General features: G+C 34.9%; 1 protein-coding gene across 1 annotated transcript in view; it reads right to left on the bottom strand.

The window, feature by feature from the left end:
- The window catches only part of LOC127879226 (C-Jun-amino-terminal kinase-interacting protein 4-like), a 125,819-nt gene that overhangs the window by 51,196 nt on the left and 50,576 nt on the right, over nucleotides 1-24,047 (bottom strand). The window contains 5 exon segments of the mRNA XM_052425947.1: nucleotides 234-395; nucleotides 795-1,017; nucleotides 2,837-2,869; nucleotides 4,516-4,554; nucleotides 6,007-6,186. Coding sequence (XP_052281907.1) covers nucleotides 234-395; nucleotides 795-1,017; nucleotides 2,837-2,869; nucleotides 4,516-4,554; nucleotides 6,007-6,186 — 637 coding nt within the window.

Raw genomic sequence — 24,047 nt, 5'->3', positions numbered from 1 at the left:
CTCATCCAAGATATGATTGAGACCAATCTTCTGACCAATTTTCATAAAGATTGGACAATAAATGTGGCCTCTAGAGTGTTGACAAGGCAATTGTTGCCGCCTCACAACGCACGACAGACAAAAGGTGATAACAAAAGCTCACCATGAGCACATTGTGCTCAGGTGAGCTAAAAATAATTAAAATCAAATTTGTATAGCATATTAAGGCAATAACTTCAATATGCATATATTACCTTTAACTCTCTGTCTAGCCTTCCAATTTCTGAAGCATCTTGTTCTGTTGGCTTGGCAATGGTATCGTCTGAGGGAGTGGAATAGAACACACTGGCTCCAACAATGCACCCTCCATCCCTTGTACGCCCGCCTGTGAGATTCACACCCGCAGCACACCAGATCTTAATTGGAGAGATACAATGTATACACTATAATTGTGTCTTCCTCTCTATCTCTATAGTAACAGCCATGCCTATATTTATATAGCCTGACCCATAACTTTGCATTTTACAATTTTTCAAGATATATTTGATTAAGTAAGAAATTGGTTTAAAGCCAATTGTATTTAGTAATTTCAAATTTTTTAAAAATATCTTGGTAAAAATTTTTCAAAAATTACTTCACATGTATCATTCAACAATATGTTTTGATACATTCATTCTACAATGTTATGATGTTAGTTTTTGTAAGTTTTATACAGAAAATTAAGAAACTATTTGTTATGACCTGAATATTTAAAACAACATGGTGGATTATCCTTGAGCATGAGTTGGGATACAACAGACCAAGACTGAGTGTACCTTGATTCCCTGCTCGTTCTCCAGCAGTGGTCGACAGTACACCGGCACTGGCACCGGTACAGTGCTCCTTGAAGATGCAGACGGTATCTGGGGTGTGAACTTGGCAGGCAGGGACCAGCCGTACGCCTGCATGCGGCCATCGTCCTTCTTGACATGGGCCCTCACCTGCTTGTACTGCTCCTTGCGCTCCTTCTCGCGCTCCTTCTTGGCACGCTCTGACGTGCTAACAACAATCAACATGTCTTGACACTCACTTTCTATATTTATAGCTTATATGGCTCAAGCATGATCTGTGCTCTTGGTTTCTGCATACTAATAAATGTTAAGAAAAGGCACAAAAATCTTGTGCATAATATTGTGTTCAGAGAGAAAGTTTTTTAATATTGAGTTTAAGTTGTTAAGATTTAACAGTTACCAAAATTAATTGACAGTCTTTGAACATTAAATTATAAACTAATTTCAAAAACTTGTTATGTTTATAAATAGTAGAAAGCAAGAATCTAAATTGCATTATGTAGAAATTTTAAAATTAAAATCAAAACAAATATTTTCCAAAAACATTTATATAATTTTTATGAATTTTGTATGCAACTTTTACTTCATGTATTTTTAACTAAATATATACTAAGTGTTTTCAGCTCATCAAGTACAATCAACGAAACAAACTTTTTAACAAAGTATGAGTGATTAAGTTGAAATTATTATTTATGTATGAAATTATAAAAATATAGTCTTATCCCCACAAATAAACAAGGACAAAAACAAACCATTGCTTTAGGGAATGAACATCAAACAATTGTGCTCTGCAAAAGTCCTGGAATTACCCTTAAGATTTTGAATAAAAATATACAGTAGACTCTGTAAACCAACGGTCTCGGGACCAGCCTGATCGTCCGGTTTTCAGAGAATTCCGGTTTACCAAGAGTATGCATATTGCTGAAATATACATGGTATGCATTGTGTACAGAATCACATAAAAATAAAACAAACCATATACATTTGCATGTACCATGTGATAACTGTACGCAGGTACTGATGATGTTAATTGCATTCTTAAAAAATGTGTTTTTAATCGATTAAAAGCACACAAAAATCCATACCGACTTGTTTTGATTAATCCCAAAGTGAGCGTGGTGCTTTATACATGTACGTACGTGGCATTTGTCATATAGGCGAGTGACGACACAAATAATATTGTTGTAGATACACGATTTATTATTCAATACATACATGTACCACATTTCATAAAACATACACACAAGCAAAAAACAGCGTCATAATTATTCTTTAAGATATTCATAATCTCAAAACCTACTAATTCTTGAAGTTTACGATTTCACGAAAAAGTCCAAGATCACTCTCTGCTTGAAAGCACATTTCTCCTTTACGATCTTATTTTCTGCAATGTTAAGGAGGGTGTCTGCCGTTGCCAGGAAGTCGCCATCCTTTTCATGTCCATACCGCTGCATACGGAGGGCAATTTAAGTCTCGGATCTCATAGGCAATAATAAATAATTAATAAAACGATCGAGTCAATCACTTTTTGGTGTTACCGCACGTCTATTATAGACATTCACAGTTTGTTTTACATTACTTAATCGGACTCCCATAGCGCGGTAACGACTTGACATCTTTATGGTATGTTTAATCCGATAATCGATAATTGCGCGAGCAAAATGTGTGACACTGCACTCGCTGTGCTGACTAGGTATTGTTATTTTCACGCCTCGGGCATCTTGAGAATTTAGACCGTCCGGTATACTCAATGTATTTTACGTTTTACCCGTCTGGTTTCCGGTTTTCAGAGAGTTCGGTTTATTCAACATTTTTTAACAAAGAAACAGAAGGAGAAAATACGGGACTGGCCGGACCGTCCGGAATCGGGAGAGTTCCGGTATTCAGAGAGTCCGGTATTGGCAGAGTCTACTGTATTGTAGAAACAAGCAGTGACAGGTTATATATATAATAATGTATTGCAAGGGTCCAACATGAAGCTACCTGTTACCATTGGATACTGCAACTTATTGGCTAGTGTTACTTACATATATTTAAGAACTATAGAAGCCATTGTAAAACTGAAACAGTCAGCAAAATGACTGTGAAGTTCAAGCAAACAATTTAGATCATACTTACTCGTTCATACTATAGAGTGAAAAACAAATTTCAAATATCAGAAAAGCTTTATTGCCAAGAAAGTTGTTTGATTATTGATAGTGCACTGTGTTGATAATTCTGCAGGGGTGTTAGGTATTTATGCAATGGTAGGCTCTCTTATAACAAGAACAACATTACACTTGATTAAAAGATTAAGCTATAAACAGAATGGTTCAGAATTTTTTTCAATATGATGCTTACTCAATCTATTGGAGATGCACCTTTCCAGCATACACAATCATGATATAAAGATTATACATGAGCTGCTACTCAAGTGCAAACTATTCAAGTTAGTAGGTGGTGATAACAACTTTATGCAGCCAAACATCATTTTCAAAAATGGCTATTTTGAATTTTTGTTTGAGGAAAGTACTTTTAAGTTATAATGAAGTTCTCCAATTACTGCCATACTTGCTTTAGGTCACACACATGCAGTAAATGGAGCATAAAAAGGCAAGTGTCCATATGCCACTTTTGTCTAAAAACCTCAAAAAAAACCCTGTTCATAACAAAATGGTTTACTTTACCAGAAAATTTAGAGATTATCATGGCCCTGTTGCTCAACACTGTAATGGCCAGTTAAGTAAACAGTATGTTAACTTTAGAAATAGATCAAATTAAATTTTGAAAGCAAGGTGTTGATCAAACATATGCAAATTATCAAGCATACATGCTTCTTTACAGTTAACTCCAATACTAAACAATGCTAAAGGGTTAACACCAATAGTCACATACATATCTTGGATGGTTGTTACAAGATTTAAGCACCCAGTCCCAGATGAAAACTGAGTTAAAGAGCAGATATAATCACAGAGCCATTTTGAGAAATTCAAGGGCCATAACTCCAAAGTGCCTGAAGAGATTTAGCTGGGGTTTTAATTTTGCTTCCATTTTATGCTTGTAAACATTTAAAGTAACATTGGTGACGATTAGATGAAAACTGGTTAAGTTAGAGAGCCCAAACCAAAAAATGCAGACTGACGGACAGTGCGGAAACTACGTCTTCATACAGGGACAATACGTATAAATCATAGCAGTGTATGGGCCACTTTCTTCTGCAATAAACTACTGTCAATTTACCAATCATATCAACTTATAATTTACTGTATTACAAACACATTAATTTGTGTGTTTGGCTTCATAAGGCTAGGAGAGTTAGGACAGAATCATTTACGCTTGATAACATACTGCCCAGTGAACTTGGTTTTAATGATATTGCTTTAGTATAGAAAAGAAGTGTTGAGAACTTGCAACTAAAAACTTTTCAATTTATTGACATACATAACTGATGCTTCACATTTAAAAACACATGAATATTATTCATTAATTTAACTAATGTTACAAAAGAAAGTAAATGGGCGCTTTCTTAAAGATAATTGTTGCTCAGATTTTTACTTTATTGACACAAGACAATTTAATATATTGTTATTTTTTACATGTAGTATAATTTGTCAGTAAATAATAGAGATTTTTAACACATTAAATATAACTATGTTTAATCTTGATATAACTCCCACACAAGTTATCTAGGTGTATGTTAACAAGTAATCAGTTGAACAGGACATACTCAGGCTGTGTAACTATTGGTTCACCCAGGGATTTGTTCCTGTGGAAATAAAAATATGCACAATAAATACAACAAAACATTTAAAAAATACGGTCACAATATATTCAAACATTGAAATGTGCCAACAAATAAAATAAATAAATTAAATATGCAAACAAATAAAGAAACAACAAAAATAACATGGAAATTGGTAAATCTCTAGAATGATCCAAAATGCAATTTGTCAAGCAATGAAATTAAAAATATAATAAAATAAAATGGGAAGAACATAAATTGTTATGAAACTACTTGTGTTGAATTCCAGCCAGTTGCTCAAAACCCCTAATATTCGCCATGTCCTTATCACACTATTGACTTGATCTCACTAACAAGACACCTAGTTGACAATTAATACGAAGTCTGATCTTTTTCCAATTTCAATATGTTATTTTTAAAACAACAAAATACAAAATTTTCAAAAAAAACAAGACAGGCAAAAATGTTATATTGATAAAACAATATAATTATATAAATAAACAATGATTGGAAACATCCTTTCGGACCAATAGAAAGTATAGAAAACAAGATCTATATCACATGACATCAATCGGGCAGTAGCTATTCTCTATTATCTGGTATTATCATGAGCAACGGCAGCGTATCTGCCTGCTTGATTCCAAAACATTTAAAGTTGCTTTGATATATTAAAAATGATTTAAAACAACTAATATATTTTTAAAAAGTGTCTCTTAACAAATATAAAGCAAGGATACGTATTAAACTATTAATAGTATTTAGGATCAAGTAAACTTTTTCAAAAGTACACCTTTTAATACGCCATTGCCTTAAACTTTATTATTTATTTTTGAAAATAGTCTCCAAGGTATTCATTAGCAAATCTTTGCAACATTTCAGGCCAATGCAGATTTTCTTATTGAAAAGTATATAATATTTTATGCACCTTTGCTGAAAAGGTTTATAACATGCATATGGACTGTCAAATCGGAAATTACTGAACACTTTAACATCGATCTTCAAAGATTGAGAAAAATATATTCTGTAATGTAAACAAATCTAGCTTGATCAATCTTAGTGCTCTGTTATCTCCACATGAAATGTTGGCATTCTGCACATTCAGCTAATACAACAAGCATTCTTCACAGACTAAACACATTGACCTGACAGGTGCAATCTAGATGGATATAACAATACTGTGTTTAGTTGGCACAAGTGGTTGACTAGTTTGTTTATATAGTGAAGTCAAACTAACTGTATTTTGATTGGAACACCCTCATATGAATTTCTTTTTTTTTTAAATCCGCCTTAATAGAATGCCATAAAAGTTTTTTGTTTTACCATTCTATTTTTGTATGAAAATTTAATGGGATTGTACTCTCTTTCAAAGTATGGACAAATATTTGTGTTATACATCCATGCATGCAGGTCATTGTCAGGTTAATGTGTCCAAGCAATATGATTGTGAAGGTACAGGTACTTGTACGGGCTACTTACAAGTCGTCCTGCAGAAAGTCGTAGGCCTTGTTCTTGTCTCCAAGCTGGTACTTGCCCCGATTCTTCTGGTTGGGGTCACCCACGGGCTGCAAGTTGGTCGTGGGGGCGTTGTACTTCACCATGGCAATGGGCAAAGGCTTCTTCTGAGGCTTGTTGGGGGAGCTGAATAGGTTGCTGAAGCTGAAACAGCAACAACAACATCCGCAATTCAGGTATATAAACTCTTAAAGTAATACCAGCAATGTCCTTACAAATATCAAATCAAAACATTCATTCCATCAGTTGAGGCTGTTACTTGTAAAGGAAGCTTAACATGATAAATTCAATTTTGAAGGAAGCTGTGTAATCAAATGACTAGTACTTTCTTGGAAAAAACAACAACACAACAAACAGTTGTTTCCTCATTTTGTTATTACATCCTACATGAACCGTTCATTTGAATACAGAAACTTGAATTTATTATACACGAAGTAAAGAACGAGGTGATCATTAACTGCAGAAACATTACAAGAGTATACTAATTTTGCAATCATAATTACAAAGGAATGGTTCTACATATAAATGTATAATTAATATTTTGCAGTTAATATTAAAGCCAGCATTTAATATTGTTATAACATCAAACAATATCATGAGATAATAAAAAATTATTTTTGATAAAAATAAAGCATTTATACTGATATAGTAATTATTAATAATATGAGATTATTTCAAACATCAAGGGATGAATTTTTAACAGTAATAACTGTTAAACATGTACTTTCATTATAACTTTATCATATACAACAAAACTGATCAGTATAATATGTACGGTAAAAGTTGGAGATTTATTATGAATGTTACATTTGTTATTTTTGATAAAAAGCAGTAAAAAAAAACAAGATGCAATTATGGGCCTAAGTTTTAGGTACACACATTTTGAAGATTAGACTCCGATTTAAATAGGGCCTTGATATTATGATGAACATAAAGCCCAAGTTGAGTTATAAGTGTGGCTTCCCTGGTGGATGTATGGGATTTCTAAGATTGTTCCTGGTGACCTAAGTTTTTGAAGCCCATGGCCCAGATTCTAACTTGGCCTCAGTATTGTCATAATGAAAGCTTCTGACAAATTTTCATCAAGAAGCGGCCTCTATAGTGGTAACTAGATTTTTGTAAACTTTGACCTCGTTACCTAGAAAGCAGTGACCCAGATTAAAACTCAGCTGAAGTATTGTCAAGATAAACAATATTACCAATTTTTATCAAGATTGGATAAAAAAAAATTGGCTTCTTGATTTGCAACGAGCTTAAATTTGATGATGTTTGACACAAAACAACAGACGGTTGGGTTGGAAGGTTATAATTCAGGGCCCTCGATTTGCACTTTTTCCTGCCGAATATCGGCGGCTTTCCCCATGAAAAATGTATACTTTTTTCCCCTATTTCAGCTAAAAATATCCCCCTCCAAAAAAATATTTTTTTTTTTTTTTTTTTTTAACTTTTACTTTTATACCTATGTTGCCAGCTGGTATCGTGCTATAAATCTTTGATTAAATGTATATTTATTTAAATTACATTAAAATATAGCAATTTTAAGTGTTCAATGGTTGGTGAAAAGATCTTCTGAAATTCCCCTTTTCGCCGAAAACGACGCGAAATTCCCCCCTCTTTGGGCCCCGGCCCCAATCCCCCAAAGTGTAGCAAGGGCCCAGTAATTGTTAACATCTGATGACAAACAAATTAAAATTGTTAACATTAATTGGTGTTCATACCTTAATTAGCTTCATTCTAACTAGTACTACAATCACCACAACTACTGCTTTCAGACTAATTTTGCAGATCTAATTTTCCCAAACCAGCTTAATAATAATGCTAATATGATTCCAAACACCAATTTAACAAGACCCCACATGATTAAGACTTCATCGTACAATTGTCATTAGCATGCAAAGTCAGCCATGTTTAAAAACATACCAGTAAATTAAAGTAACATACATAATTTTATCAACTTGTGCGAATGACATTCCATAAATGTGACATTTCATAAATGGAACTGTAATTTACATAAAATTATTAGCTACCATGCATAAAATCCTATTTTAAATCAGTGTCAAATGTAAAACAAGAGGGCCTGAAAGGCCCAAAGTCGCTCACCTGAGATAACAAGATATTATTGGGACAAATCTTCTGACCAAGTTTCACGAAGATCGGAAAATAAATGAGGCCTCTAGAGTGTTAACAAGGTTTTACTTTAGCCATATTAGGAAAAATGCCCCGCCCCCTGGCAGCCATGTTTTTCAACTAACCGGCATCATTTTTAAACTCTTCCAAGATATTATCAGGATGAATCTTCTGACCAAGTTTCATGAAGATCGGACAGTAAATGTGGCCTCTAGAGTGTTAACAAGATTTTACTATGGCCATATAAGAAAAAATGCCCCGCCCCTTGGAAGCCATTTTTTCAAGCAAACATATTTATTTCCGAACTCATCCAAGATATTATTGAGACCAATATTCTGACCAAATTTCATGAAGATTGGACAATAAATGTGGCCTCGAGAGTGTTAACAAGGTTTTACTATAGCCATATATAGCCATAGTAGGAAAAATGCCCCGCCCTTGGTGGCCATGTTTTTAAAGCAACCAAAACCATTTTTAAACTCATCAAAGACATCATTGGGACAAATCTTCTGACCAAGTTTCATGATGATCGGAAAATAAATGTGACCTCTAGAGTGTTAACAAGGTTTTACTAACGCCATATAAGCAAAATAGCCCCGCCCCCGCGGTGGCCATGTTTTTCAACCAACCGGCATCATTTTTTGACTCTTCCAAGATATTATTGGGATGAATCTTCTGACCGAGTTTCATGAAGATCTGACTATAAATGTGGCCTCTAGAGTGTTAACAAAATTTTACTATAGCCTTATATAGCCATACAAGGAAAAATGCCCCGCCCCTTGGCGGCCATTTTTTCAAGCAAACGTAACCATTTTCGAACTCATCCAAGATATCATTAAGACAAATCTTCTGATCATATTTCATCAAGATTGGACAATGAATGTGGCCTCTAGCATACATGCCATAATTTTTCAGACCAATTCCGGGACATTGAGTTAAATCGTCCGGGACTTTTGCCGATTTTCCGGGACATGTATAAAATGTAGCGATATTTATAGACATATGCATTTTTGGTACATTTTTTTTGTTTCGCATCGTTAATTGCAAAAGTTCGAAAGCCTATCCGAAATACACTTAATCTATAAACGTCAAATTACACATTACTACTTTCGTTACTAGATACAAGCCACGTGTTTTCAGTGTAAGCGTTCTAAACATAGATGGTGACGTCACTGCGTTATTGTTATTAAGACCGGTGTGTAACGCGTAGTTGAAAGATACGCCTTTATTCATTTATAACATTTATAAAATAAAAAATACAACAAATTCACTTATTATTTTTAACGTTATGTTTACTGGGGGTTTAGAACAAGACAATAATAAACCTAGTGAGGATGAGGTTTTTATATGCTTACTTTTTACTCAACTTCTTTGTCGGTTAAACGTGCGAACATAAACTGCTTTTAATTTTTACTCAGCGATGTTGGACTTCAGATGTGTGAACAACTATCCTTTGCCCTTACGCAGCGGGAAATAATGACGTAGTAGATTAAAGTCAATTAACAACCACATTAAACAATGCCGCTTTTTCGGTTTGACCGCGAACGTGGACAATCGATATGATAACAGGACCCCTGTTAATTGATCGATTTTGACACGTAGTGTAGTCTGCCTATTTGGGTAGGCATTGTCATGGAGACGCTGCAGATATACACAGATTCGAGGTGCAGTTAAGCCTAAAATAAGGTACATGTATATATGGATTTTGTAAATTCCGGGACATTTGACAGATTTCCGGGACAGCGGGACAAGTTCTTCATTTCCGGGACTGTCCCAGACAATCCAGGACGTATGGCATGTATGCCTCTAGAGTGTTAACAAGGTTTTACTTTAGCCATATTAGGAAAAATGCCCCGCCCCCTGGCGGCCATGTTTTTCAACCAACCGGCATCATTTTCGAACTCGTCCAAGATATTATTGGGATGAATCTTCTGACCAAGTTTCATGAAGATTGGACAATAAATGTGGCCTCTAGAGTGTTAACAAGATTTTACTATAGCCATATATAGCCATATAAAGAAAAATGCCCCGCCCCTTGGCAGCCATGTTTTTCAAGCAAAGGTTACCATTTTTTAACTCATCCAAGACATCAGTGGGACAAATCTTCTGAGCAAGTTTCACGAAGATCTGAAAATAAATGTTGCCTCTAGAGTGTTAACAAGGTTTTACTATAGCCATTTAAGGAAAAATGCCCCGCCCCCTGGCGGCCATGTTTTTCAACCAACGCGCATCATTTTCCAACTCGTCCAAGATATTATTAAGATGAATCTTCTGACCAAGTTTTATGAAGATCAGACAATAACTGTGGCCTCTAGAGTGTTAACAAGATTTGACTATAGCCATATAAAGCCATATAAGGAAAAATGCCCCGCTCCTTGGCAGCCATGTTTTTCAAGCAAACGTAACCATTTTCGAACACATCCAAGATATCATTGAAACCAATCTTCTGACCAAATTTCATGAAGGTTGGACAATAAATGTGGCCTCTAGAGAGTTAACAAGGCAAATGTTGAAGCCGCACAACGGACAAAAAGCGATCACAAAAGCTCACCATGAGCACGTTAAGCTCAGGTGAGCTAAAAAGTAATTAACAAAAATCTGAAAAAGACACTTTAAATGGTTTTATTTGAAATAAGTGAATGTTACTATGGGTTTTTATACAAAATTCATGCAAATGCATGCATGCTAATACTGGAAAGGTCTTTTTAAAACAAGAGGGCCTGAAAGGCTCAAAGTCGCTCACCTGAGATTCAAAGGAACTGACCTGTTCTGTGCAGCCCAAGATATCATTAGAACAAAATGTTCTTACAAACTTTCATGACTAGTGAACACCCTGGCAGCCACCTTTTTCAACAGACCAGAACCATTTTCATACACATCCAAGATATCATTTAAACAAATATACTGACAAAGTTTCATGAAGATTCATAAGTCCATATAAGGAAAAATGCCCCACCCACTGGTGGCCATGTTTTTCAAGCAACTGGAACCATTTTCAAACTTGTCCATAATATCACTGGGACAAATCTGCTGACAAAGTTTTATGATGAACATACAATAAATACGGCTTCTAGAGTGTTAACAAGGTTTAACTATAGCTATATAAGGAAAAATGCCACGCCCCCTTGGCGGCCATGTTTTTCCACCAACCAGAACCATTTTCCCGAACTCATCCAAGATATCATTGGGACAAATCATCTGACCAAGTTTCATGATGATCGGACAATAAATGTGGCCTCTAGAGTGTTAACAAGGTTTTACAAAAGCATGATATATAGCCATATTAGGAAAAATGCCCCGCCCCCTGGTGGCCATGTTTTTTAAGCAACCAAAACCATTTTCGAACTCATCCAAGATATCATTAGGTCAAATCTTCTGACCAAGTTTCATGAAGATCGGAAAATAAATGTGGCCTCTAGAGTGTTAACAAGGTTTTACTATAGCCATATAAGGAAAGATGCCCCGCCCCCTGGCAGCCATGTTTTTCAACCAACCGGCATCATTTTAAAACTCTTTCAAGATATTATCGGGATGAATCTTCTGACCAAGTTTCATGAAGATCAGACAATAAATGTAGACTCTAGAGTGTTAACAAAATTTTACTAAAGCCATATAAGGAAAAATGCCCCGCCCCTTGGCAGCCATGTTTTTCAAGCAAACTTTATCATTTTTGAACTCATCCAAGATATCATTGAGACCAATCTTCTGACCAAATTTCATGAAGATTGGACAATAAATGTGGCCTCTAGAGTGTTCACAAGATTTTACTATAGCCATATATAGCCATATAAGGAAAAATGCCCCGCCCCTTCAAGCAAACGTAACCATTTTCAAACTCATCCAAGAAATCATACAGACCAATCTTCTGACCAAATTTCATGAAGATTTGACAATAAATTTGGCCTCTAGAGTGTTAACAAGGTTTTACTATAGCCATATAAGGAAATCTGCCCCGCCCCCTGGCGCCATGTTTTTTCACCTATCTGGACGATTTTCGAACTCGTCTGAGATATCAATGAAACCAATGTTTTGACCAAGTTTCATGATGATTGGGCAAAAATTGTGACTTCTAGAGTGTTCACAAGGTTTCTCTATAGCCATATAAGGAATACTGCCCCGTCCCCTGGCGGCCATGTTTTTTCAACGGACCGGAACCATTTTTGAACTCAACCAACATATCATTTAGACAAACATTTTGACAAAGTTACATGAAGATTGGGCATCAAATGTGACTTCTACAGTGTTCACAAGGTTTTTCTTTCTTTTTTACCTAGTGACCTAGTTTTTGACCCAGCATGACCCAGTTTCGAACTCAGTTGAGGTATCAATGGGACAAATGTTCTGACCAAATTTCATGAAGATCAGACAATTAATTTGGCCTCTAGAGTATTCACAAGGCAAATGTTGACGGCGCACGACGGACCACGCACGACGGACGATGGACAAAAGGTCATCACAAAAGCTCACCATGAGCACGTTGTGCTCAGGTGAGCAAAAAAACAACAGATTCCAACACACATTCATTGAAGTTTGTAAAGAATGGACAGATCAATATGCTTTAACTGCCATAATGCCTGATTGTTCAGAAAGCCTGGTCTTCATTAGTTCATGTAGACGTCTTAAAAACACAGTTATTTAATGTACATAGTGTATTTCAGAGATTGCTCTGAGAAGGCGCTTGTTACAAATGCAATATCGATCGGTCAATTGGAAAGAAAGATGGTAAGTACTCATCTTATTGCAATGAGTGTATTCATTTTTTAGTTTTGAAAGTGTATATTCTCAATAGTTTCTAATTCTTTCTGATATCATGTAGCAGCCAACATTGATCCAATGCCTGGAAGTGTTGTAGCAGAGAACAGTTACCATCTTCCTTTCTATGTGGAGGGTGGGTGATTAGGATGGATAAAATGAGACATACCTGGCTAGTGAACTGAAACCATGCAAAATGAAAACAGGACATAATCAAATATGGCAGGTGGTTAACATTCAAGGGACAATATGCAAACATGACATCAGCAAGAAACTTCACATTTCATAGAGTTTATTACATGACATAAAGTTTTTGCCATGAATTGGTCAAGGCCAGAATAAACCATAATGAATAGACAAAGAATTTAGAGATAACATATCATTTTTGAATAAAGTCATGCAGCATTCAAATATGCATAAATCGAATGGTGGCTGATTCATCGGCAAAAACAATAAATGAAGGTATCGGTCATTTGGACGTGTTGGCAACTTTTAAACCAGCCAACACACCAGAACTAACAAGAGCACTGCATTACGGGTGCCAACGCTCGGCTGCAGGTGCAGTTTTGAACAAATGAAAGCTTGTCAGAATTTTTTTTTTTTCAGGTCACAGTGACCTTGACCTTTGACCTAGTGACCCAAAAATGGGTGTGGCATGAAGAACTCATGAAGGTGCATCTACATATGAAGTTTCAAAGTTGTAGGTGGAAGCACTTTGATTTTAGAGCAAAATGTCAAGGTTTTAGCACGACGCAGACGGCGGACGGCACGACAAGCTGGCTATGACAATACCTCGGGTTTTCTCCGAAAACAGCCAAGCTAAAAATAGGAGGCATAAACACATGCTTGTTCCTGAGAAAATAACAAATACAAAATATTATTCTTATTCTTTTGCCCGTTTTTTAATGTGTTGGTGCCTCTTGTTTGTCCTTCTAGTGTGTTGGCAGGTTTGAAAAAAAACAACATGCCAACATGACAATAATTATGACATGTTCATTTTCTTTCCTGTTGGGGTATTGTGGTTGTGTGCATTCATATATGATAATAAAGTCTATTGCTGAAAGTTTTGGTACCCTGCTGTTACATGTCAAGCTGTATGAGTCAGAATTAAAAGCAGGGAGCCTTTATCTGAAACAATTACTGTAACTAAATTTATGATGTAAAATACCAGATCGTTACCAGACGAGACTGCAACAACACCGCCATTTCATTACAAAAAATCACATCATACTAAGAGCACCAATCCTAAGATTTACCTAATTTGTGATTTTGTAAGGCATAAACAGTGACATAATATGCAATTATGTTTTATTTTTGTTTTGTTGAGCATATTTGTAATTTTATTATGGTCTATTTATGTTTAAACATGCACAACAACATGTGCTGCTTTTATGTACCTGTTTTATTTATGTCCAAAGTCTACTGTTATTATTAATTTGGGATGAATAAAGGAAACGCACAGCAACAAAGAATATTACAGGTTTTAATATCACGTTAGTAAGCATTTAAAAATTTGTCATTTCTGTACTAATGGTTTTCATACCAAGTAGGCGACTGTTTCAGACTAACATGGTATTTGTGACATTACAACTTTTTTGTGTGCTTTAATTTTTTTGTAAGAGAGCAGAAATGCATGTATTTCATTGACAACTCGTGATTGTGGTCTAGTTGAAATTGTGAATGCTTGTAATATTGAATTATGTCTGGTTTCGTTAAGATTCAGTTATAAATGTTGCCTTTAGAGCAATCACAAGGTTTTCTGAGATTTTTCTTGATGATCTACTTTTTGACTGCTCATGAAACCGCACTTGGTCTGTATATTGGCAAGAATTATATTCTGACCAAGTTTCATCAAGATTGAGTCTATCTTGTGGCTTTAGAATGACAAAGTTTTTCTAAGCTTTTACCTGGTGACAAAGTGTTTTGAACCCCCGTTTCAACATAGCAAAGATATTTTCATAATAAACATTCTGAGAAAGTTTCATCATGATAGAATGCAAAATGTGGCCTCTAGTGTGATCATGAAATAAAAGTTATCAAAACAAACTGTGTGACACAAACGCACTCTGTCTATATGGTGACCATAAAAGTTCACTAGGAGCAGATTTCTGTGTAACATTTATAGTTCTATTTAAGTCAGGAATCTTAAAGAACAAAAAATAATCTATTAATTTTTTGCACATGTGAGAAAAAACTGATAAAAAAGTATTTATTTTCAGTAATATTGATACATAGCTATTATTATTGAGGCATTTATGCAATGTTTAAGCTAACTGTGAAATTTGTTTAATTATGTAAGGATGTATTTCCCACTATTCTGAAATATATTATTATTATAATGTGAGACATTAATTGTGCAACATGTAGAAAACGCAAAACAGTTTTCAGTGATAAAATAACAGTCCGAACAATATAAATATGCTAGAAATATACATGCATTATTTAATTCTGACTGAATTCTGTACTACCTATTTATAAAATGTATTGCTGAATAAAAATATCTTAAATTTATAGACATATGCCCGTGATCTGCTACCAAACAGAGCCTACAATACATGTACTGCTATGAGGCTGACTTTGTGCACTTACGGTATAAATATCGAGTTCTCATAAAGTATGTGCGCTTTAAGGTTATTAAACAAATTCACAAAAGGGACACTTAGGGACTGTTACTAGAATAATAGCCCAAAGGTAGTTTCTAGATATAGGTCCCAGTCTGGTAATGGTGCATGCCCAGCCATTACAAGTCGTACTTACAACTGTAATATCAATGATATAACGAATGTCAGCCATAGACATACGCATCTTACGAACGTCACTTTGCTACTTATAATCATTCCAGTTTTACTGAAATAACAAACAAAATCAACCATCATATATTGACCAAACATTCTGCCATCAGATATTTTCCTAAAATGTGACATCATATATTGACCTGATATGCGAATTTAATAATGGTAGATCATAATAACAAATATGTCAAATAACTTTTTTTTAAATAGGCCTCATAGTTACATAAAGATGAAACAGAATTAGTATACTTGGTTGGTAGGTGTATAAATATATAAAATATAAAGAAACACTCCATAATGGATGGTACTGAGTCAGATTTCAGAGTGAATAAGCATTAACCAGTATTCTGTTTGATTCATGCTCAAATACACAATTGAAACAACAGGGTCATGGGCCCTAAAAAGCTCACCGGAGATCAACGGAACTAAACTTGTGAGAATGTGGATTTAAGAACAATAAAACTAATATATGCAACATAATTTTTTTTATCAACCAGTTTTTATTTTTCTGACAAAAAATTTCATGAAGATTTGACTAACCAAGTTTAATAAAGATTGGTCTTCAAATGTGACATCTAGAGTATTAGCAAGGTTTTACTACAGACATAAAACAGAGGGGGTAATCACGTGATAGTCAAGATACCGAGACGGTTATTTTTCGCCCTTTTATACCCTTTATTACTTCTGTTTATTTTTTAAATGACGCTCACTTTCCAGCCATATCAGTAAAAAGGTGATTAGCGTTTATTTCGTATTTAAATTCGCTTTATGTCTCGACTTTACTCCCGCAAATTTTCTTAGTGGAGCCCTAATTAGGTCATCCCGGTAAGAAATTTTGCACCGAGTAAAGTAGAGATATAGAGCAAATATTACTATGAAATAAAAGCCAGTAACTTTCTTCCTAATATGGCTGGAAAGTGAGCGGAGTAAAAAATCATAATGCAAGCAATACAGAGTATAAAACGACGAAAAATACCTGCCTCAGCATGTACGTCGCCATCTTGTTTGTCACGTGATTAACCCCGCTGTAAAAGGAAAGCCCCTGGCAGTCTAGTTTTTCAATGGACCAGTCCCATTTTTAAACACAGCCAAGATACCATTCACCGAATTTTCTGATGAATTATTATAAAAATTTTACTATTAATGTGACTTCTAGAGTGCAAACAAGGTTTTACTATAGCCGAATAAGGAAATATGCAATGCTCTGACCTCCATGGCAGCAATGTTTTCTTAATGAACATTTTTTAACTCAGCTGTATCTTTAAAACAAATGTTCTGACCAAGATTCATGATAATTGGATAATACATGTGACATTTTCTTTTATTTGACCTAGTGACCTAGTTTTTTACTTTCTATGACCCAGTTTAATCCTTGGCAAAGACATCATTAAGGCAACTGTTCTGATTAAGCTTCATGAAGATCATACGTGGCCTGTACAGTGTTAACAACAGATGACACACAACTGAAAAAAGCTGACCATGAGCACCTTGTGCTCAGGTGAGTTAAAAAGAATACATAAAAAAAAAAAGATGTGTTTGTGAAACACAATGTCCCCCTATATGATGTTTGACATTGTAGGAAGACCTTGACCTTGTGAAGGATGACCTTGACCTTGACCTTTCACCACTCAAAATGTGCAGCTCCATTAGATACACATGCATGCCAAATATCAAGTTGCTATCTTCAATATTGCAAAAGTATTCATAAAATAAGCGATTTGGGCCACATATATTTGACCTCTGACCTTGAAGGATGACCTTGACCTTTCACCACTCAAAATGAGCAGCTCCATGAGATGCACATGCATGCCAAATATCAAGTTGCTATCTTCAATATTGCAAAAGTATTCATAAAATGAGCGATTTTGGCCACATATATTTGACCTCTGACCTTGAAGGATGACCTTGACCTTGACCTTTCACCACTCAAAATGTGCAGCTTCATGAGATACACATGCATGCCAAATATGAAGTTGCTATCTTCAATATAGCAAAAGTTATTGCAAAATGTTAAAGTTGGCACAAACAGACAGACAGACCAACAGACAGACAGGGCAAAAACAATATGTCCCCCACTACTATAGTGGGGGACATAAAAATTGTTGATTGAGTTTTACAGAAGACTGCTGCAAATATTCAACGTCAAACAAGAATGCAATTCTTTTTTTAATGATTCCACGAAATAAATATGCAATCTAACCCAGGCATATTTTTAATATGATTCCAGGAAATAAGTGGGCAATCTAATATTTTAAGAATAGTTATTTCAAGAATTGCAGCTTAGGCTGATTTTCTGGGACTTACTGTGTGTGTATTGAAGTTGTTCGCTTTCAGTGATATGCAGCATTCATGGCAAGTTAAATTTGGAGTGCAAAAGGCAGCATTTTTTAGGGATGGGAATTTCCTTCAAGTCAGGTATGTTTGAGATGGATTTAAAATTATTGTTCTTCTAGTGGGTATGTTCGAGATGGGTCTAATGTCCTTCTTGTTGGTATGTTTGAGTTGGGTCTAATGTTCTTCTAGTGGGTATGTTTGAGTTGGGTTTAATGTTCTTCTTGTTGGTATGTTTGAGTTGGGTCTAATGTTCTTCTAGTGGGTATGTTTGAGTTGGGTCTAATGTTCTTCTAGAGGGTATGTTTGAGTTGGGTTTAGTGTTCTTCTAGTGGGTATGTTTGAGTTGGGTCTAATGTTCTTCTAGTTGGTATGTTTGAGCTGGGTCTAGTGTTCTTCAAGTGGGTATGTTTGAGTTGGGTCTAATGTTCTTCTTGTTGGTATGTTTGAGTTGGATCTAATGTTCTTCTTGTTGGTATGTTTGAGTTGGGTCTAATGTTTTTCTTGTTGGTATGTTTGAGTTGGGTCAAATGTTCTTCTTGTTGGTATGTTTGAGTTGGGTCTAGCGTTCTTCTAGTGGGCATGTTTGAGCTGGGTCTAATATTCTTTTAGTGGGTATGTTTGAGTTGGGTCTAATGTTTTTCAAGTGGGTATGTTTGAGGGTATGGTCTAATGTTTTCTAGTTGGTATGTTTGAGTTGGGTCTAATGTTCTTCTAGTGGGTATGTTTGAGTTGGGGTCTAATGTTCTTCTAGTGGTTATGTTTGAGTTGTGGTCAAATGTTCTTCTAGTGGGTATGTTAAGTTGGGTCTATGTTTTTTAGTGGTTGCTTGAGTTGGTTCTAATGTTCTTCTAGTGGGTGTGTTTGAGCTGGGCCTAATGCTCTTCTAGTGGGTATGTTTGAGTTGGGTCTAATGTTTTTCTAGTGGGTATGTTTGAGTTGGGTCTAATGTTCTTCTAGTGGGTATGTTTGAGTTGGGTCTAATGTTTTCTAGTGGGTAGTTTGAGCTTGGTCTAATGTTTTCTATGTGGTATGTTTGAGTTGGGTCTAATGTTCTTCTAGTGGGTATGTTTGAGTTGGGTCTAATGTTCTCCTAGTTGGTATGTTTGAGTTGGGTTGTACATACTTCTAGTTGGTATGTTTGAGTTGGGTCTAATGTTTTTCTAGTGGGTATGTTTGAGTTGGGTCTAATGTTTTTCTAGTGGGTATGTTTGAGTTGGGTCTAATGTTCTTCTAGTGGGTATGTTTGAGTTGGGTCTTATGTTTTCTAGTTGGTATGTTTGAGTTGGGTCTAATGTTTTTTCTAGTCGGTATGTTTGAGTTGGGTCTAATGTTCTTCTAGTGGGTATGTTTGAGTTGGGTCTAATGTTTTTCTAGTGGGTATGTTTGAGTTGGGTCTAATGTTTTTCAATTGGGTATGTTTGAGTTGGGTCTAATGTTCTTCTAGTGGGTATGTTTGAGTTGGGTCTAATGTTTTTCTCGTGGGTATGTTTGAGTTGGGTCTAATGTTCTTCTAGTGTGTATGTTTGAGTTGGGTCTAATGTTTCTCTAGTGGGTATGTTTAAGTTGGGTCTAATGTTTTTCTAGTGGGTATGTTTGAGTTGGGTCTAATGTTCTTTTAGTGGGTATGTTTGAGTTGGGTCTAATGTATTTCTAGTGGGTATGTTTGAGTTGGGTCTAATGTTCTTCTAGTAAGCATGTTTGAGTTGGGTCTTATGATCTTCTAGTGGGTATGTTTGAGTTGGGTCGTACGTTCTTCTAGTTGGTATTTTTGAGATGGGTCAACTTGTGGATTACTTATTTAAGCTGAGTAGGTATTGTTCACAAGATTTCTCAATAATAGAAACTGCCCAAATACATAACTGCCATGTTTTTGAGATAACAACAATTATTTTTAATCTTAGATCAGATATATATTTTTCTTATAAAACATCATGGTGAATTTTTTTTAATTTACAACCCTGAACGGTGTTGATATAATTTATATTTAAAAAATAAAATCCAAATCATGACCACTTTTAATACACAATACACATAGCATCCTTTAAACAACTAGGTAGTAGACAACCCTACAATGTCACACGATAAGTATTACAAGGCTTAGGCCTTATTTTAAAGTCATTTTATTATATAAGTCCGAATAAATCATGTGACTTCTGGTGCATCACCATTTTTAAGAGCATGACTTCAACAAATTTAGTAAAAGATCACTAGATATGTTAATCACCAAATATTAAAGCTCTGACCATTGTGGTTTCAGAAAAAAATTCATGGAAGTTTTCATTTTTAAAATTATTTTTTTGTACCTATGTTTGCAATGGACCGGAATGATTTGAATTTTTGTAAAGAGGCTCATCCAAAGATCATTTCTTTGAAGTGTTTCTCAAATCTACCCAGCAGTTCGATTAGAAACGTAGCTAGCACACACACATGGTATTCTCAAAGCTACCCATGAGCACTCAAGTGAGCTACAAATCAGACAAGAGCTGCCAGAAGACAGGAGACTCAACTATTCTTCCCCTTTATAGTAAAATGTTCATTTCCCTTCTGTCACCTGATATAATGACCACAAAGACACATATGAATTTGAGTAACAGTGGTAGTTTTATAGTGTATGTAGGCTTGAAGCTGAACAGTTTTAAATTAAAACAAGAAATGTGACAATGCCAAGAAACTAGATTTTCAAATTTATATCAATTTAGTTTAATAACTTATTTATTGTTCAAGCAAGGTCTGCATATAAACTACATACACACACAATTACAGCACAATACCTTCATCCAAACTTAAGTCATTGAATCAATCGGAAACCATTTTTTCTATATTTTTATTAACAATGACCTTGACCTCACTGGCCTCAAACTCTAGCCCTCAAGATGATCAGCGAGTGACCTACCTACATACATAATTTCAGCATAATATTTCCAACCTGACTTAAGATACTGAGTGCAAACTGTTAATATATTTTTTGCAACAGTGACCTTGACCCCTTTTCCTTGGCCTGCAAGTCAGCTAGATATAGGAATTGTTTCTCACCACCATTTACCAGAATTTCTCAAGTTCAAGAAGTACAACAAGGGCATAACTCTGCTAAGCTCGGGGTCAGAGTTATGGGCCTTGGTCTGTGACCTCCCAGGATGATCTCAAAGATGTGTGAAGTCTCAATTGAACATGTGTAGTAGTAACAGAGATATGTACTTAATGCATGCATACTTTAAACTGAATTTAAACTAACATACAAATCTTAACCTGACATTTGTACATACAAAGGAGCAGAGTCCATTCAAAAGGCTGGATTAAGTTATTGTTGTTGGTCAGAGATTGTTTATAAAGACAATGACCACAAATGTAATGTCTTATTTCAACATCTGTAATAGACATAGAGCAAGGAATAGCTGTACCAAAACATTAATTAGAAATTTTTAAGCACGATAATTATGTTAAATTCAGAGGTAAATGGAACTCAATGACCCAAAACACATGTGTTAAGTTTCAAATGACTTATGAAACAGTAATATAGAGATGTTGCATGTTTCCATTAACCAGATGCTGAATTTGTGTAAGTGGTATAGCTTTGCCTATACATGAAAAGTAAAGTTAATACAAACTGTGGGACTTAAACTTTAGTGTTTTGAAACAGCAATATGCAGCTGTTGTTTTTATAACTCACAGTTTATAGGGTGATTTGGTTTGTCCTTCACCTGAATGGTGGTTCATTCCCAAAGATGGTCATCTTGTATGGTGAACAGTTAAAGCAGACATGGCTAATAAGCCCATTTTTTAATAAACCAAAGGCCATAACTCCATGGTTCCAGATTGATTATTAAATTTAATAAGATACTATGCAATCTCGAGCAGCATGATACAATTCAGATGATTAGCCTTGGCAAAAGAGAGCAGAAACATGGTATTATATAATGGCCAACTGATAGATACCTTCAAGATTCTTTGATAGTGAGCATACTTATTAGGAAACAATTTAGCCTCAGTGATAATGGTTATAGTCCATTAATTGATGATTTAGAATGGGCGGTGAAGCAACATTTATGTCTCATTTATTACTTTCAATTTATACCTTGAGATACTGTGCTCATAATTACAGTAGAAAGAACAAGTTTATTGGGAAAAAATCATTATTGCCGCAAATGTCTGTCTGCCATTTTGGAACAATTTTATAGTGCAAAATAAAAAAACACAAGACTGCAAAATTATGCACTTTAATGGATTGTAAAACAAAATGTAACACCAACAAAATCATTAACAACGTTAAAATGATAAAATAACTTGCGCCAAAATATTAAAAACAAATTAAAATCACATCAAGCAATATATTTTACAAATATAATTGACAATATTTTGAGCAAAATTTTGGGTAGGGATCAAAATCAGATTTCCAAAATGGCAGACAAAAACTCAGGTCACAAACATGCATGCAACTCAGAATCAAATACAGAAGCTTGATTACATGCATGTGGAATGTATATACAAGACAAAGAGTAGATTGGTCGATTCAAGTCATATGTTTGGCAGCAAATAAAATTATAAGAATGAGGAATTAGTACATTAATATTATTGAACAGATACAAGAGTATTCTGTCAATCATTATTTTCTGAGTTTAAGCTTATAATATTATAAAATATGATTGCCAGCAGTATTATGTTGATTTAATGTATATGTCTATTCATCATGAACTGAATGTGCTGTCTTTTTGTTCTTGAAATGTTAACTTATCTATTCCATACAGGGAATGAATGCATGTCCTAATTGATTTATTCCTACCATAAGTGGCTACCTGGTTTTGATCCCTTTACATATTAATATCCTACTAAATTATAAATGAATCATTAATGAACATAGAAAACAGGTACAGAACAGTATTTCATGATCCCTGCTTGACCAAGAATGAGACATTTGTAGTTCTAACAAGTAAAACAGATTCAAACATGTTTATCAATACAGGTTGTGTAGTTTCATGTTGGATGTATGACACTACATAGGTATTATGGCATAATATCAGTTGCATATGAATATACATGGAAAAAAGTAATCATAAATGGTATTTCTTGAATCAATGGCACTTCAACTAACGACAATATATTGTTTTTTTAACTAACATTTCACTAACTAAGTAACTTTTTTAAATCTTAGTTTTCTGAGCTTGTCCAAATCACATTGATTTCAAATCATGACAAAAACTAACAAGATTACCGCATAACTGGTGCCACGCTCGGCTGCGGGTGCATTTTTGTTAAAATGTTAAGGTTTTAGCACAACGCGGACAGCGGACACGACGATGGACACGACACGACGAGCTGGCTATGACAATACCTCGGGTTTTCTTCAAAAACAGCCGAGCTCAAAATGATTTACTATGGTTAGTATCTAAGAAAAGCTGCACATATCCTGAACAATATTTTTGCAGTTTTCAAGCATTAAGCAAAACTAAATAATAACAAACAAACTTAACTTGTTTATGAGTACTAACAGTACAATCATTAACCAGTGTAGGTTAGAACCGTTAAGAGATCTCATGTATACAACCTTGAATATTTTAGTATGAGACAGGTCATACTTACTTATATAACCACTCATTTGATAGAACCAATCATTATTTGAGATTACACGTTATATTACAAATTAAAGGCTTTGGTAGTAAATGGACACAACTGCAATCTCATAACTTTCAGTATTTACATTTTTAAGAAGTAGCACCACAACTCTTGACAATACAAATCAGTAATCCTGTAGTCAACTATATCAGCACATAAGTATCAACATATGTTTCCTATAGTTAACATGCTTATCTAAACATTATAGTTAAAAAATATTATTGCACTGGAGAAATCATGGTTTAACCCTCATGAATCACGTTTCTTTCAACTTAAGTCCCTTTCAACATGTCATGACATTAAATATAATGTAAATATGATTTAAGCCAAGAATTTTTCACAGTTTGAGTCAATTGAATCACTTGAACTGTTTAGAAAAATTACTTGATATGT

Source organism: Dreissena polymorpha, chromosome 4 (assembly GCF_020536995.1).
Source record: "Dreissena polymorpha isolate Duluth1 chromosome 4, UMN_Dpol_1.0, whole genome shotgun sequence".
NCBI classification, from domain to species: Eukaryota; Metazoa; Mollusca; class Bivalvia; order Myida; family Dreissenidae; genus Dreissena; species Dreissena polymorpha.
The sequence above is the reverse complement of the archived record's forward strand: the minus strand, read 5'-3'. Positions and strand labels throughout refer to the sequence as shown.